A 14969-nucleotide genomic window follows, 5' to 3' on the forward strand; every position below is an offset into this window, starting at 1 on the left:
ACTCATCTCCAGTCTACCTTGGAGGAAATGGCTGCTTTGGAGGGCGGACCCTGCTGAGGCCCCTCCCCCAGCCACGCCTTCCCCAGGCCCCACCCCTAAGATGCCCAGGTACGTCCCAAGCTGGAGCCGGCAACCGTAACGTCAGGAAAGGCCCTCCCCGACCCCCAATAAGCTTTCCCGCGGGGCGGGGAGCCAGCGCCCGTCCGCATTCCCGGGGAGGAAGCCTCGGCAGGCCGAAGTTCAACCGGAGACCCCTCTCCGAAGTGGCCCAGCGACCGGGGACACATCCCGCGGCTGGGGTCCGGCGGGCGCCTCTCCCGTGGCCCGTCCCGGCTGGGAACGGAGGGTAACGAGCCGTCGGGCCAGGCGGCCTCCGGGGGGTTGGCACCCGGGAGCAGAGGCGGCGGGGCGGATCCGGCGGGGGAGAGGAAGGGGGGCCGCGGGAGGGAGGCGTGTCCCGCGGGGGGAATGGCCGAGCCCCCCAGGGACGCGCCCGCACGCACTGCCGCGCTCTCTCGCACACACAACCACACACACACACACACACACAACCACACACGCACAAGCACACAGGCAGGCAGGCAGGCTCTCGCTCCCTCCCGGGCTCTCCGGCACACACAGGAGCCGCGGACGGCGGAGGGCCGGGGCCAGCGCGAGGCGACCCTCTCTGCCAGACGGCGCGACCCCCTCCCCTCCCGGGATCAGGACCCCCCACCCCACCCCGGGGCGGTGGAAGCCGCGGAAGGGAGCATGAGGTGAGTTGGGGAGAGGGCTCCCTCCCCCTCTGGTGCCTGCTTGCAGAAGGACTGCCGGGGGGAGGGAGAAAGGGGGGGCTGCTTGCGATCCTGGGACGGTTTGGCGGAGCGTGCCCCCCCCCCGGGACCTCTTTTCCCTCTGCAGCGTCGCCCCTTGGCCGCTGCTTGTGGCCAGAGGAGTTAAAGGGAGGGAGGGAGGGCGGGGGGACCCTAGGCGGATGGACAGTGTCCAAAAAAAGTCCGAGTCCCACCCGGGGCACCGTTATTCAAGGTCTGAGCTTTGGTGCCCAGGCATGCGCCTTCCGGAAAAGCTGGAGCCCTCGAAATCTGGGCCGCTGGGCCGAAGTTTGTTGGTCCGAAGCAACGGAGCAAAGTTCTCGTCCCGGGGGCACCTTGAAGAGCCACGGAGAGACGAGCTTTCGTGGGCATGCAAACTACTCCAGGTGCCGCAAAATGGAAATTTCCGGCCCATACGTGGAGGGCGAGGGCAGGGAGTGAAGTGGCGGAGCTGTGGGTCTCCAGATGTCCATGGACTACAATTCCCATGAGACCCTGCCAGCGCGCTGGCAGGGTCTCATGGGAATTGTAGTCCATGTACATCTGGAGACCCACAGCTCGGCCACCCCTGGCACACAACATACAAGTGCTCACCCTCTCCCTCTGGGTCTGAATTGTTCACCTCCCATTCATTATATCTGGAGAAGACGCCTATACCCAGGATCAAACTCCACGGGTCTCCCCGGTGCCCCTGGGCTCAAACTCTGTTCTGCGGCTTCCGAGTAAATTCACTACCCTGTGCAGAGATCTGAAAGAAGGACGTTTTGAGTGCGTTTTCACCCACTTTCCCATCACGCAGATCCCCCCTCCCCCGAGACGGCCACCCACCTGAATCTACGAACAGCTACCGAGTCTGGTGGTGCCTTAAGGACTTCCAAGATTTCTTGAATTCGCACGTGGCTCTAATGCCTCCTTCAGTGCATACGTGCAAACTGGGGTGCCAGATCCGGGTTGGGAACCTGGAGATGACAGGAAGGCCCAATGGCCTCGAGTCCCCCCTCCAAAGCGCTGGTTTCCTCCAGGGGAACTGAGCTCTGTAGTCTGGAGAGGAGCTGGAATTCCAAGGGATCTCCAGGCCCCACCTGGGAACTGGAATCCCTAAAAGAAACGGAACCCAGCAAGGTACCTGCCGGTCCAGATCCGCTTGGGGTCCCGCCACTCCCGGCATTGTGAAGGACCCACTTTGCACCCAAGTGAAACGTGAACCAAACTTCTCAAATCAGCCAAACCATCCTGGGAAAATCAGAGTCTGCCCCCTCCGCATTCATCCTGTGCCCCCACCAATGAGTTTCTGTGTCCAGCCGAGATACCCCAGCTCTTTCCCTGCTTCTTTGAAGAAGAGGATTTTTATACCCGAAGGAAGGAGTCTGCAAGGGGCTTTCTCATCTCTGCAGTCTGGAGGTCATTCTGAGGGATTCCCAGGTCCCTCCTGGAGGCTGGCATCCCTAGTTATGGGGAAGGCTGCAGACAGCATGTTCCCTCTCCTTGCCCCATGCAGCTGGGTGGCATTTGGGAAGAGCCTCTTTGTGTGCATTTCTAAACTGTGTCACTCGAATGGCCTAGCCCCCCAAAATGCTCTTTTGGGTCGCCTGCCCCATTCAATCAATGGCAGCCACAGGAACTGTCCACCCAGGGCGCCCCCTTCACGACGGACTCTTGGTTTCCTTCTTTGAGTACGTAGCAACCCACCACAATCAGAATCTGTCCATAAGTACAGATTCACATGGGTGGCTCAATAAAACCAGAGTCCAGTGGCGCCTTTAAGACCAACAAAGATTTATTCAGGGTGTGAGCTTTCGAGTGCTTGCACTCGAAAGCTCACGCCCTGAATAAATCTTTGTTGGTCTTAAAGGCACCACTGGACTCTGATTTTATTGTCATTTGTGGAACCCAGAAATCCACCAATTTCTAACAGCTGCTGGGAAGGGAATGGGCCAAAATGGAGCGATTCTGAAAAACTCCACTCAAAGTAGCTGATGGTGAGCGATCCAGAGTCTCCCAGGATGTCCAGATCCGGCCGTCCTTCCGCACCACATTCGACACGTGCATCTCCATCAGTGTGCAAGGAAAGGTACTTCACGGAAAGACCTGCACATAGGGTGGCCAACCTCCAGGTGATACCAGGAGAGCTCTGGGGCTCCCCCAGATTATAGAGACGATAACTAGATGATAGAGATCAGTTCCCCGGGAGGAAAGCAGCTACTCCCGAGGATATAAATTTTTAAAAGACCCTGTGCTCTTGGCATGTAGTAAACTTCAATATCAATCGCAGCCCAGCAATTTATGTTGAAAGAAAATAACATCACGTTAGGGTCTGTTGCCGGAATCTTTATTCGTCACCCACCTGGTGTTACTGTGATGTTGTTTTCTTTCAACATAAATTGCTGGGCTGCGATTCCAACTGGCTTCCGGCTAGTTTTCGATCAGCTACGTTCATCTTGATCTTCTCCAGGCACCAGTTTCTTTGCGAGTGGATTACGGGGCTCATATTAGCCCCCAAGATCAGGGCTTAATTATGGCTCCCCAACTCAGAGGCTGAAGAGGATGACGGCTCCAGAAGCAAGAAACCCGCAAAGTTACACCAGCAATCCCCAAGAACTAGGCTAGATCTCAAACTGCAGAATGCCACCTGCCTGTTAAACATCTGACTGTGACCCATGACAACAGCAATCATAGTATGACGTTGCTTTGATGCCTGCACATCAGCGGAGAGGTCAACGTGTCTCTTTGTGCATTTCACAGGCGCTTCCTGATTTGGTCCCTGAGCATCCTGCACCTCGTCAAAGCAGAGGCCATCGAGCTGACCGACATGTTCGGGGAGATCCAGTCCCCCAGCTTCCCGGACTCCTACCCCAGCGATTCGGAAGTGACGTGGAATATATCCGTGCCGGAGGGCTTCAGGGTCAAGCTGTACTTCATGCACTTCGACCTGGAATCGTCCTACCTGTGTGAATACGATTACGTGAAGGTGAGTCCTCTCTGGGCCTCTGAGCAGGTGCAAAACGGAGGCCGGGAGCCACTGAGACCGGGAAAGCCCTGTGAAGTTGGGGTAAGGTTGCCACCTCTGGTTTGGGGAATCCCTGGAGGTTGAGGGAGTGGAGATTTGGAGAAGGGAGAGAGCTCAGCAGAGTGTAACACCATGCGGTCCATTCAGTCCCGCATAGATCGATTTGCCCCACTTTCTTGGCCGGGTTAGATTTTGTTCTTCTGCTGCTTTTCTGACTTCCTTCCAAATTCCGTGCGTTTCTGTCCGGAACAGGAACTTCCAAACGCACTGTCTACCCAGACTAACTAGGGTAGCTCCAGATGCCTGGAACATTTCCTCGGCTCCAGCTGTGCTGATTTACCAGGGACGGCCTCGGCTTCTTGCCTTCGGCCCTCACTGAATCGCTGTCCCCACATTTGCTAACTCCCAGGGAGAACCTGGAGATCCGAGACCAGTTCCCCAGAAAAGGCGGGAGGAGGGCAGGCAGTGGGGGGGGGGACAGGGGGACAGGGGATGGCAGGGTTGCGTGCTCCCTGCTGGAGTTGCCAACCTCCAGACAGCACCTGTAGATCTTCTGCTATTACAGCTGATGTCTTCTTGTTGTTCCAAAATGCAGAAATAACCTTATGAGACCCTTTTCTGACATTTGCTCCTATAACGCAAGGACTCTGTGAGGGCTTCACCAGAAGAAAACCAAATCCAGTGCTGGAAACGTTTCCAGGGGGTAACATGTTTGGACTGCACTGACCAGGGGGAGGGGCCATGGCTCAGGGGCAGAGCCTCTGCTTGGCATGCAGAAGGTCCCCGGTTCAATCCCTGGCATTTCCAGTTTAAAAGGGACCAGTTTGCAGGCACTGGGAAAGACCTCTGCCTGAGACCCAGAGAGCAGCTGGACTGGCCCTGAGCAGGCAGGGCTGGCCCGGTTGGCTCAGAGGCCTGGTTGCGTGGAAGGCCTGCATGTGACAGGAGGGACTGTGGCTCCGGGTCAGAACGTTTGCTTGGCCTGCAGAAGGTCCCCTCAGCAGGTTGATTTCCTGAGACCCTGGAGAGCTCCTACTGGTCTGAGTCGACAATACTGACCTTTCACGGCCAGAGTCAGCTGGCTGTGGTGGGTTTCCCAGACTGCGTGGCCAACGTGGGCCAGTAGTTTCGGCCCCTGACAATTTGCCAAGAACTGTGGCAAGATGGGAATCTCTCCCTCCTGAAGGGCAGCCTGGGTGAGCAATGGCTGGACCTTTCATTTGCCCCATGGGAGGGGGCGTTTGCCCACACTCCACATTTGGGTAGGGAGAGATTCCCATCCTGCCCCCCAAAGAGGCCAGCCACACTTACCGGATGGAAGCTACCCGGCCACGTTGGCCACACAAGCCCAGAAAACCCACGGCAGCCAGCCCTGACCTCAATGGCCTGAATCAGATGCTGGAATCTGTAAGACGCATCGTGCACGTGATCCGACAGCATAGGAGTAATATCCTAGAGCAGTGGTCCCCAACCTGCGGGCCGCGGCCCGGCGCCGGGCCGCGAAGGCCATGGCGCCGGGCCGCAGCTCCCTCTCCCCGCCCCCCCCCCCCCGCAGTAAAAAACTTCCCAGGCCGCAAGCTTGCGGCCCGGGAAGCTACTTACTGCGGGAGGGCGGGGAGAAGGAATAGGGGCCGGGCTGCGCCCGTGCAGGCCGCGCCCGCGCGGCCCGATCCGCAGGCGCGGCCCGCGGGTGCGGCCTGATCCGTGGGCGTGGCTCGCGGGCGCGGCAGGGCCTGGCTCGATGCGCGGGCGCGGCCCGCGGGCGCGGTCCCCGCGGGCGCGGCCCGATGCCCTGCCGGTCCCCAGCCTAATAAAGGTTGGGGACCACTGTCCTAGAGGGGTATAATTAGTATATTTAAATCCACAATTCCCTGGTATCTTTCAGATAATCTCTTCTGTGTCCTGATTGGCTTCCTGCTCCTTTGAGTTCACTTCCTCCCTGCTGGCCTCCCAATGAAGGAGGAGGACAGTCAGTCGGTTAGACTGCTAGGACAATCCCTCTCCTCTCTCTCCCCCCCCCCCCCAAAGTTGTTTCTTTTCTGGATAAAACGGTTGACTCTTTAAGCAGCCTGTGCTCGGCTCCTTTGCATATTTAAACTTGGGCGATGTGTGGCAGCTTGGTGTGAACCGGGTGACCTGATCCGTGTGGTCAGCACTGAGTGCGACAAAATATCCCTGCAGTTCTCTCTTTGGCTGCCCTGTCTTGTGACAACCGTTTGGAAAGAACGGCGTTTGTTTTTTCTCACTTTGCGTTTTCTGGCATCCCTCCGGCCTCTCACAGCCCTGGTGCTTCTTGTTGCTTTGTTCTTTGGATCTTCTCCCAAGTACAAAGGTCAGAGCCCAGTGGGGGGGGGGGGAGGGGGGGAAGACTTTTTGTTGTTGTGTCTTGGGAGGGGGATGTGATAAAGCAGGATATTTAAAAGCAACCCGTGATTACCAATCCGCGATCCCTGCCTGCGCTTCTGGCCTCGGGTTGCCAACCTCCAGGTGGGACCTGGAAATCTCCCAGAATTACAGGTGATGTCCGGACTGCTGCAGTCCCTAGGAGAAATGGCTGCTTGCTGGGGGGGGGGGGGCATTAAATCATTCTACCCCCTCTGGCCTTCCTTCCCCCCCCCCCCAAATCTCCAGGAATTTTTCCAATCTGAAATTAGGTTGCCAACCTCCAGGTGGGTCCTCGAGTTCTCCTGGAGTGACAACTGATCCCCCAGCAGGGCCAGCCCTACCTGGTATTTGGAGGGGAGACCTCCAAGGAGTTGGCTGGTTTCCCCAAGGAAAAGTACGGCCATGATGCAGGGGCAGGCAAACAACCCCCCGCCCTCCCTGTCCCGGCTGCCAGACACTCCTTGGATCCCTCCGATCCTCTGCATACACCCGGTACGATAAATGAAAATGAAATCCTATTATTGACTGATATCGCTCCCTTCTTCCAAATAAGCCCTCCTACAACTGAAAACAGTTTTATTTAGGAGTGAATTGGACTAATTTTGTATTTTATTGATGGCACTCCTGACTGGAGATTTTTCAATATGGTTTTTTCGGGGGGGGGGGGTTTAAACCATTGTAGTTTTATTTATATGGGAATCCGCCTTGAGTTCCACAAGGTGAAATGGCCAGCTAACAGTTTTTTTTACAAAGTTGAGCAAATCCACAAGGAGCTTTGGGTGATCTGTACAGTCCCCTTGTCCTGCATTTGATCTAAGGCTGCTGGTATGGAGAGAGACAATCCCTGGTTCATGTTCTACGCTGGTAGGGTTCACAGTAGAGCAGGACTTGAACCTGGAGCTTCCCTGTTCCAGTCTAGCTCAGTTCCACATTCGACGGGAGGCCAGGTGGAACTAGGGATAAGATGTAAGTTTTAGACCCAGTTGACATTAATACCAGAGACATATCTTTACACAGAGGGAGGGACCATGGGTCAGGCAGAAGGTCCCAGGTTCAATCCCCAGCACCTCCAGTTGAAAGGACCAGGTTGAAGGTGATGTGAAAGACATACGAACACAAGAGAAGCCATGTTGGATCAGGCCAGGGGCCCATCCGGTCCAACACTCTGTGTAACACAGGGGCCAAAAACTAGGTGTCATCAGAGGGTCCACCAGTGGGGCCAGAACTCCGGCCACCAGCAGGGCCAGAAGCCCTCCCACTCTTGCCCCCTAAGCACCAAGAAGAGAGCATCACTGCTTCAGATATGAGAACATCAGAGAAGCCATGCAAGATCAGGCCAGTGGCCCATCCTGTCCATCACTGTGTCACAAAGTGGCCAAAACCAAGGTGCCACCAGTAGGTCCACCAGCAGGGCCAGAACTCCAGAAGTCCTCTCCTGTTTACCCCCCAGTCTCCAAGAAGACAGAGCATCACTGCCCCAGACATAAAACCATAAGAGAAGCCATGTTGGATCAAGCCAATGGCCCATCCAGTCCAATGCTCTGTGTCACAGAGGGGCCAAAACCCAGGGGCCATCAGAAGGTCCACCAGCAGGGCCAGAACTCCAGAAGACCCCCAACCAAGACGCCCCAAGCACCAAGAATAGAGCCTCACTGCTTCAGATATGAGAACATGAGAGAAGCCATGCAGGATCAGGCCAATGGCCCATCCTGTCCATCACTGTGTCACAAAGTGGCCAAAACCAAGGTGCCACCAGGAGGTCCACCAGTGGGGCCAGAAGACCCCCAAGCTTTCCTCCCCAAGCACCAAGAATAGAGCCTCACTGCCCCAGAGAGAGGTTTGCCTCTATACCTTGAGGCTGAGAGCCACTGATGGGTCTTGGCTCCAGATGTTTTTCCAAGATCTCCATTGGGGACCTTGAAGAGCTGTTGCCAGTCTGAGTAGACAATACTGACCAAAATGGGACCAGTGGTCTGATTCAGTATAATGAGGTTTCGTGTGTGTGTGCGTGCGTGTTAAGGAAGGGCCATGGCTGAATGGGAAAGCATCCGTTGGGCGCACAGAAGGTGGCAGGTTCAATCCCCAACATCTCCAGTTTAAAGATCTTTCTTTGCCCGAGACCCTGGAGAGCAGCTGCCGGTCTGAGCCGGCAATTGTGACCTTGGTGGACCAAGAGTCTGATTCTGTATCAGGCACTTTTGTGTGTCCGTCGGCTCTTTGACCAGAGCGGCATTTGGGGACGGAACGGAGCCAGGGAGACAGCTGCAATCGCTGACTGCACTGAGGGGCTCGTGAACCAGGCCAACCCTGTTCATTTTGGCGCACGGAGGAAGGAACATCACGAGCAGCTGAAGACAGACTTGGTGGGGAGACTTAAACAGTCCCATATTTCTGTGGCTTCGGCAGATTGGCAGAGGCTGGGGAGGGAAGGCCCCAATGGGGCGCTGCTCCACGGCAGCTCCGCAGGGAAGCCAAAGCCTTGGCCGCTGGTCCCTTCTGCACATTCTCCTTGGCGCAATTCCATGGAATCTGTCAGACCGATGTCAGGAAGCAAGTCTATTTTGTGCGTCCCCCGTTGAGTTGTTTGTATCTTTCTGGCGGCTTCAGGGAACCCGGCCGTCTCTCTCCCGGGGGGACCGGCCACCGCCATGTCTGATCTGCCACAAAATTAAAACAGAAAGTTGTGCGAAGGAGGCTGAAACCCTGCCCAGAGGAATGCTGGATGCGGCCTCCTGACAGAGAGGCACATGTGCAGTGGTCTGCGTCCCGCATTGGAGGGTCGGCTGCTCTGGGTTCGGAGGGGGATTTGGGGGTGGGGGAGGGGAGGGACTTCAGTGGGGTGCATGGCTCCAATTGCTCCAGGTTTGTTCTGGAGATACCCCGTCACTCCACGAGATTCCCAGGACCCACCTGGCCCACCTGGACCCACATTTGGCAACCTTCAGGGCTTCTAACTTCTCTGCGCGTCCCCCAAGCCAATGCTGCATGGCCTTGCTGGGCCAGGTTGAGCATCCGTGGAGCATTCCGTGTTCTTTTTTAACTCTGGTGAGGCGCAAATGTTTACACTTCTCCACGGAAACTTCTGGTTCTGTGAACAGCCCAAGCAGCCCCTGTCGCTTCTGAGGGGCTAATTCTTCAAGAGACTCCGAGGCCTTTGGCTCAACTCGTCCCCCAAGCCCCCCCCCCAAGCCCCCACCAACACCACCCCACTGGCGTCTGACAGTAGACTGAACAGGAAGGTCATCCGGCCGGGTTTATGTGCTCCCTCCCTCTCCGGCAGGCTCCTTTGCAGATCATTGACGGTCCGAGAGCAGGCTGGCCATTAAATCCCAGCGGTTGTTTGGCGGGATTCCCCTCCGGGGTCACCGTGTCGACATGTTCACTAGAGAAGATTCCTCCCCGTGGAGGCGCATCCAGGGCCCAGGAGGGAAATGTGCCGTGGAAAAAAGACACCGCAGGAATCTGCAAGGCTAGCGGCGGCTGGAGGACTCCTGGAAGCCGGGCTTGTGGCCTGCTGGCGGCTGGAGATCTCCTTCGTCACTATTGATCTCCAGGAGACTAAGAGAAATCCCTCTGGAGGAGATGGATGTTCTAGAGGGAGCGCTCTGCAGCATGATGTAGGGCTGAGGGCTCTCTTCTCCCCAAATCCCACCTTCCCTAGGCTCCATTCCCAAAATGTTCAGGTATTTCCTAACCCAGAGCTGGCAAACCTATTTGTAGCTAACTGTTCAGAGACATTAGTCTTACAAAGGGTCACCAAGTGTCTGTGGTTGGACCTCCAGAGGAGCTGGTTGGCCACTCTGTGAGACAGGAGGCTGGACTGGATGGACCCCTGGTCTTGCGTCGTGGGCAGACACCAATGGCACACAGAGACACCTAAGTAATAAGTCTCAACTCCAAAGTCTCAAAGACGACACCACGTAAATATGTGGTCTGGCCCAGCCGGGCTCTTCTTGTGTTCTTAGGAAGGCCTCGGCCTCTCTGCCCTGTTCCTGGCCCTCCAGAGGAACTGGTTGGCTTCTCTGTGAGACAGGAGGCTGGACTGGATGGACCCCTGGTCTGACCCAGTAGGGATCTTGTGATGTCCTTAGGAAGGCCTCGGCCTCTATGCCCTGTGGTTGGTTGTCCAGAGGAACTGGCTGGTCCCTGTGTGGGATGGGATGCTGGACTAGATGGATCTTTACTGATCTGTTCCGGCTGGGGTCTACTGATGCTCTAATGAAGGCCTCGGCCTCTCTGCCCTGTGGTGGGCCATCTAGACGGAACTGGTTGTTTCCTGCAGTGTGCCTGCACACAAAGGCTTTCACTCTGAATTGGACTTTGTTGGTCATAAAGGTGCCACTGGACTTAAACTCTGTTCTGCAGTAACATGTTTGCCTGAACTCGCAGCCAATTTTTTTTTTAAAAAATGAAACGCTATTTCTTTATTTGAAACATTTGTTAGCCACATTTCTCCCTCGTGGAACTCAAGACGGCTTCGAATGTAAATAAAACAATGTTTTGTTTTGTTTTGTTTTTTAAACGCAAACACAAACCACTTAGGAATTCCCATAAACATGAACCAAACCATTCAAAGGGACTTCTAAACAAAACCGGCTTCAGTGGCCTCCTGAAAATCAAAAGCGAAGGGGCCAGGAACGCCTCCTTGGGAACATTGTTCCAGAACTGGGGCTGCCACTGCAAAGGCTCCCTCTCATGTGCCCACCAGAGGCGTGCCATAAAAAAATAAAGCTTCCGTATGAATGCACTAAAGATAAGGACTCGTTGTGCACAATAATTCACCGTTCCAGCTCATGTTCTAATCCGCAAGTCATGAGCTAGAATATCAGGGGTCGTCAACCTGTGGTCCTCCAGATGTCCATGGACTACAATTCCCATGAGCCCCTGCCAGCATTTGCTGGCAGGGGCTCATGGGAATTGTAGTCCATGGACATCTGGAGGGCCGCAGTTTGACTACCCCTGATTTAGATGAACCCCATTAGCAGATTACGATGTCTTTCGCCACGCGGCTGCTGCTTCTGCCAGTCCCCCTTCCTAAAAGCCACATATTTACGCGGTGTCGTCTTTGAGACTTTGGAGCTGAGACTTATTACTTAGGTGTCTCTGTGTCCCTTTGGTGTCTGCCCACGACGCCAGCAAGCTCAGCACTCCATCCCTGCAACAGCTTATTGAACAGATGCTTCTGACTGCACAAGCGTTACCAAAAAAAAAAATAAGCAATGGAGGTCAGCAATTGAAAGGATGTAGCTGAGTGCACAGGAGGCGGGAGTGGATGAACCACAAGTACAAGTTGTTCAGCTGAGGGGTTGAACCATGACCCTGGGGAGATGCAGCCTCTTTTCCAGTAAATTAGATTAATTCATTCTAGGACTTGGCAAATGGGGGGGGTGGATGTTTTTGTTTTTTTTTAAGGGGAAGGAAAAGAGGCAGCAAAAACAATCCTTCAGTCACTCACCTGAAAGCCATTTCTCAGCATTCAGGGTAAAATTTCAGGTGAATTTAAATAGGTAATGCTAAGGCTGGGTAAGGTCTGGGCCAGTCCAGCCCCTCTGGAAAGGAGAGAAAATGGCAGCCCACATTTCAAAAGAGGAAGATTCCAGGAGCAGCTTAGACTAACAAAAGGGGAAGAGCTGTCAGAGCCCCTTCCGGTGGCCAGGAAGGACCTGGGAACCCTAGAAATGGCTGACCACTGAGCAGGGTCAGTCTTATGACTCATGGTCTTCTGAAGGCATCAGCCTCTCTGCCCCATTAATGGCCCTCCAGAGGAACTGGCTGGCCCCTGGGTGAGGCAGGAGACTGGACTAGATGGACTAGGATGCTTAGGGCTGATCCTGTGTTGAGCAGGGGGTTGGACTAGATGGCCTGTATGGCCCCTTCCAACTCTATGACTCTATGACTATTGGTCGGATCCAGCAGGGCTCTTCTGATGTCCAGCCTCTCTGCCCTGTTGTTGGCCCTCCAGAGGAACTGGTTGACGACTGTGTGCAACAGGATGCTAGATTAGATGGACCACTGATCTGAGCCAGCAGGGCTGTACTGATGTCTTTATGAAGGGCTTGGCACCCATGCCCTGTTGTTGGCCCTGCAGGGGAACTGGTTGGCCCCTGTGGGAGACAGGATGATGCTGCACTGGAGGGACCCTCCCTGGCCTGACCCAGCAGGGCTTTTCTAATACTCTTATGTAGGTCTTAGCCTCTCTGCCCTGTTGTTAACAGTCCAGCGATACAGGCCGGCCTTTGTGGGAGGCAGGTTGTTGGACTAGACGAACCGCTGGACTCACCCAGTTGGGCTCTTCTGGAGTCTGGATGTTGTTCTGTTGGGGAATGCTGAAATAAGCATTCCGTAATACATTATGCGACATTGATCCTTGAGATGGAAATGGGGTGGTGGATGGTAAGGCAGTGAAAGGCTTTTCACACGACCATGAGCCACGATAGGGAGAGCCGGAACTGAGTGGCCAGGCAGAGCAGAAATGCTTGAAATAAGCAACTAACTGTCCAATGCGGAATGAGCCTCCTGTTTGATCCAATGGGCTGTGGCCAAAAGATCAGTCCCATGCTGGGTGCAAGAAAAAGATGCAGGTTCCCATTGGAAACTCAGTTTGCAGGCCCCGGAAAAGGCAACTCCTGCAGATTTGCGGTGGGGGGCGGATCCTAGGGAGGGCCAGATTTGGGTAGAGGGGGGACTTCAGTGGGGAACGGGGCTACAGAGGGCAACATTTCCCCAGGGGAACTGATCTCTGTCTCCATGAGATCTCCAGCTACCACCTGGAGGCTGGCAACCCTCTTTGCTCCTTTTCCTGGGAACGCTGTGTTCTCCGTTGCAGACCCCAAAAGCCTGCAGGGAAGAAACGCGGCCATCGACCCCATCCTGGCTCGCCCAGGAATGCGCTAATTGGGCGGTCGAGGGATCTAATCTGCCCCCTCGTAATGTATATAGAAACGGCTCATTAACTCAGTGAAATTCCACCGTGGGACTGGAGAGCATTCTTGGGGGTGTCGTGTCGAGGGAGGAGGGCAGAGAACTGTGCTGCTACTTGCGGGGAGGGGATTAGGGAGAAAGTGGGGGGGGGTATCTTAAATCAGAGAGAGAGACAGTGAAAAGAACGATACCAAAGGCCTGATCCAGACAGAATCAAAGCTTTTGAAGTCCCGCTGTTTCCAGTTATAAGAACCAGCCACGGCAGTGCTTTGAACCCAGTGGTGAGGGTTGCCAGCCTCCAGGGGTGGCCTGGAGATCTCAGCTGCTCTCTAGAGCAGGGATAGTCAACCGGTGGTCCTCCAGATGTCCATGAACTACAATTCCCATGAGCCCCTGCCAGCATTTGCTGGCAGGGGCTCATAGGAATTGTAGTCCATGGACATCTGGAGGACCACAGGTTGACTACCCCTACTCTAGACTACAGAAATCAGTTCTACTGTGGAGTATCCCTCCCGCCTCCTAATTGGGATATAAAGATACAGGGATCTCCATTTCTGCTTATATTTGACTTTTGAAAGTTGTAGCACCTGGATTTGTACCTTCCTCTTCGTTTATCTTTTCACCCCTCTGCTCTGGGTCCTACGACCCATGATTGTGTCAGTTTGGGGGTCCCAGGAAAGCAAAGAGAGCAGAAAACGTCTTTGAGAAACGCGATCACAGAAAGGCAGAAGCAATAGGACGGGACGGCCCAAAGACCTCCGGCTCTTCTTCCGGATTGCCCTTTCTCCCCACGGAAAGCCGGTCCGTGCTCCCATCCTCTGAATCAGATCTCTTTGCCAGGAAAAGGAGCCCTGTCCGCATCTCGGGAACAAAGCGGAATTCCTCGCCCCAGACTCCTCCGGCTGGGAGGGAAAATTGGTCCGGGGTGGAAAGGGGGGGGGTATATATTCATATTCAAATCTTTTCATTGGGAATCTGGACAAAGCCCCTGCCTAAGAGATGCGTCTCTCTGCAGACCACCCCCCAAAGGGGGCCTGGTATCCAAGCGCAGGGGCAAGGATCGTGGAGGGGGAGGGATGGCATCGGGCCAGAAAGAGCATAAAGAATTTGCCCAAAGGATGCCAGACGCAGAGCAGAGGCCGGATTCTTGCTATTTGTCTGCAGGAAATCACCGTGGCTTTCTTTTAAGGCACTCCAGATGGCTGCTCATTATCCCAAAGAGAAATGGGAAGTTATGGGGGGGGGGCAGCAAACGGCAGCTGCTTTCTCTTTGCTTCACTAGGCTAGAACTGGTCTTCCACTTGCAGGATGCCACTGGTAGAGTAACAGAGCCAGCCTCTGCACTTACACTACAGCAGGAGTCTGCGGCCTTAAAAGAGGCAATCGTCTGTGGGAATGCGCAGGGTCTGTAGTGCGCCTGATTCAATAGCTTATGAAGGATATCCTACAGGGGCATCAAGGGGGGAGTTGTAGTTAGCACATTTAGAGCTTGGTCTTTTTTTTTCAACTCATCTCCTCCTGATTGGCTCAACTGGAGACTTCCTGCTCCTTTGAGCCCACTTCCTCCCTGCTTGCCTCCAGGACAGAAGAACACAGTCAGTTAGACTGTTAGGACTATCTCTCTCCACTCTCCTTACAAAGTCGTTCCTCTTCTCAATAAAGCTGTGTATTCTTTAAGCAGCCGGTGCCCTCTCTTTCCTTTGCATATCTAAACACGGCCAACGCTGGTTACGGTGAAGGGGAGCTCTGGCATCCAGGTCTGTCTCCTTTTCTTTCTCCAGTCAAAAGAAAACCATATATGAATTATGAAATGATTGGGGGTGTCAGCCAGATCTGAGTTCTCG

At 54.8% G+C, this 14969-nt stretch overlaps 1 protein-coding gene across 4 annotated transcripts in view; it reads left to right on the top strand.

Annotated features, from left to right (window-relative positions):
* Window positions 1-443: 443 nt before the first annotated feature.
* The window catches only part of MASP1 (MBL associated serine protease 1), a 58914-nt gene continuing 44388 nt past the window's right edge, over window positions 444-14969 (top strand). The window contains exons 1-2 of one of the 4 annotated variants that reach the window (XM_077348027.1): window positions 444-755; window positions 3555-3780. In XM_077348027.1, the coding sequence (XP_077204142.1) occupies window positions 469-755; window positions 3555-3780 (513 nt within the window). In that variant the 5' untranslated portion in view covers window positions 444-468. The remainder of the gene's footprint in view (window positions 756-3554; window positions 3781-14969) is intronic. The other 3 variants (XM_077348026.1, XR_013233360.1, XM_077348028.1) reach the window with 3 other exon arrangements.

Source organism: Paroedura picta, chromosome 8, assembly GCF_049243985.1.
Source record: "Paroedura picta isolate Pp20150507F chromosome 8, Ppicta_v3.0, whole genome shotgun sequence".
Lineage (NCBI taxonomy): Eukaryota > Metazoa > Chordata > Lepidosauria > Squamata > Gekkonidae > Paroedura > Paroedura picta.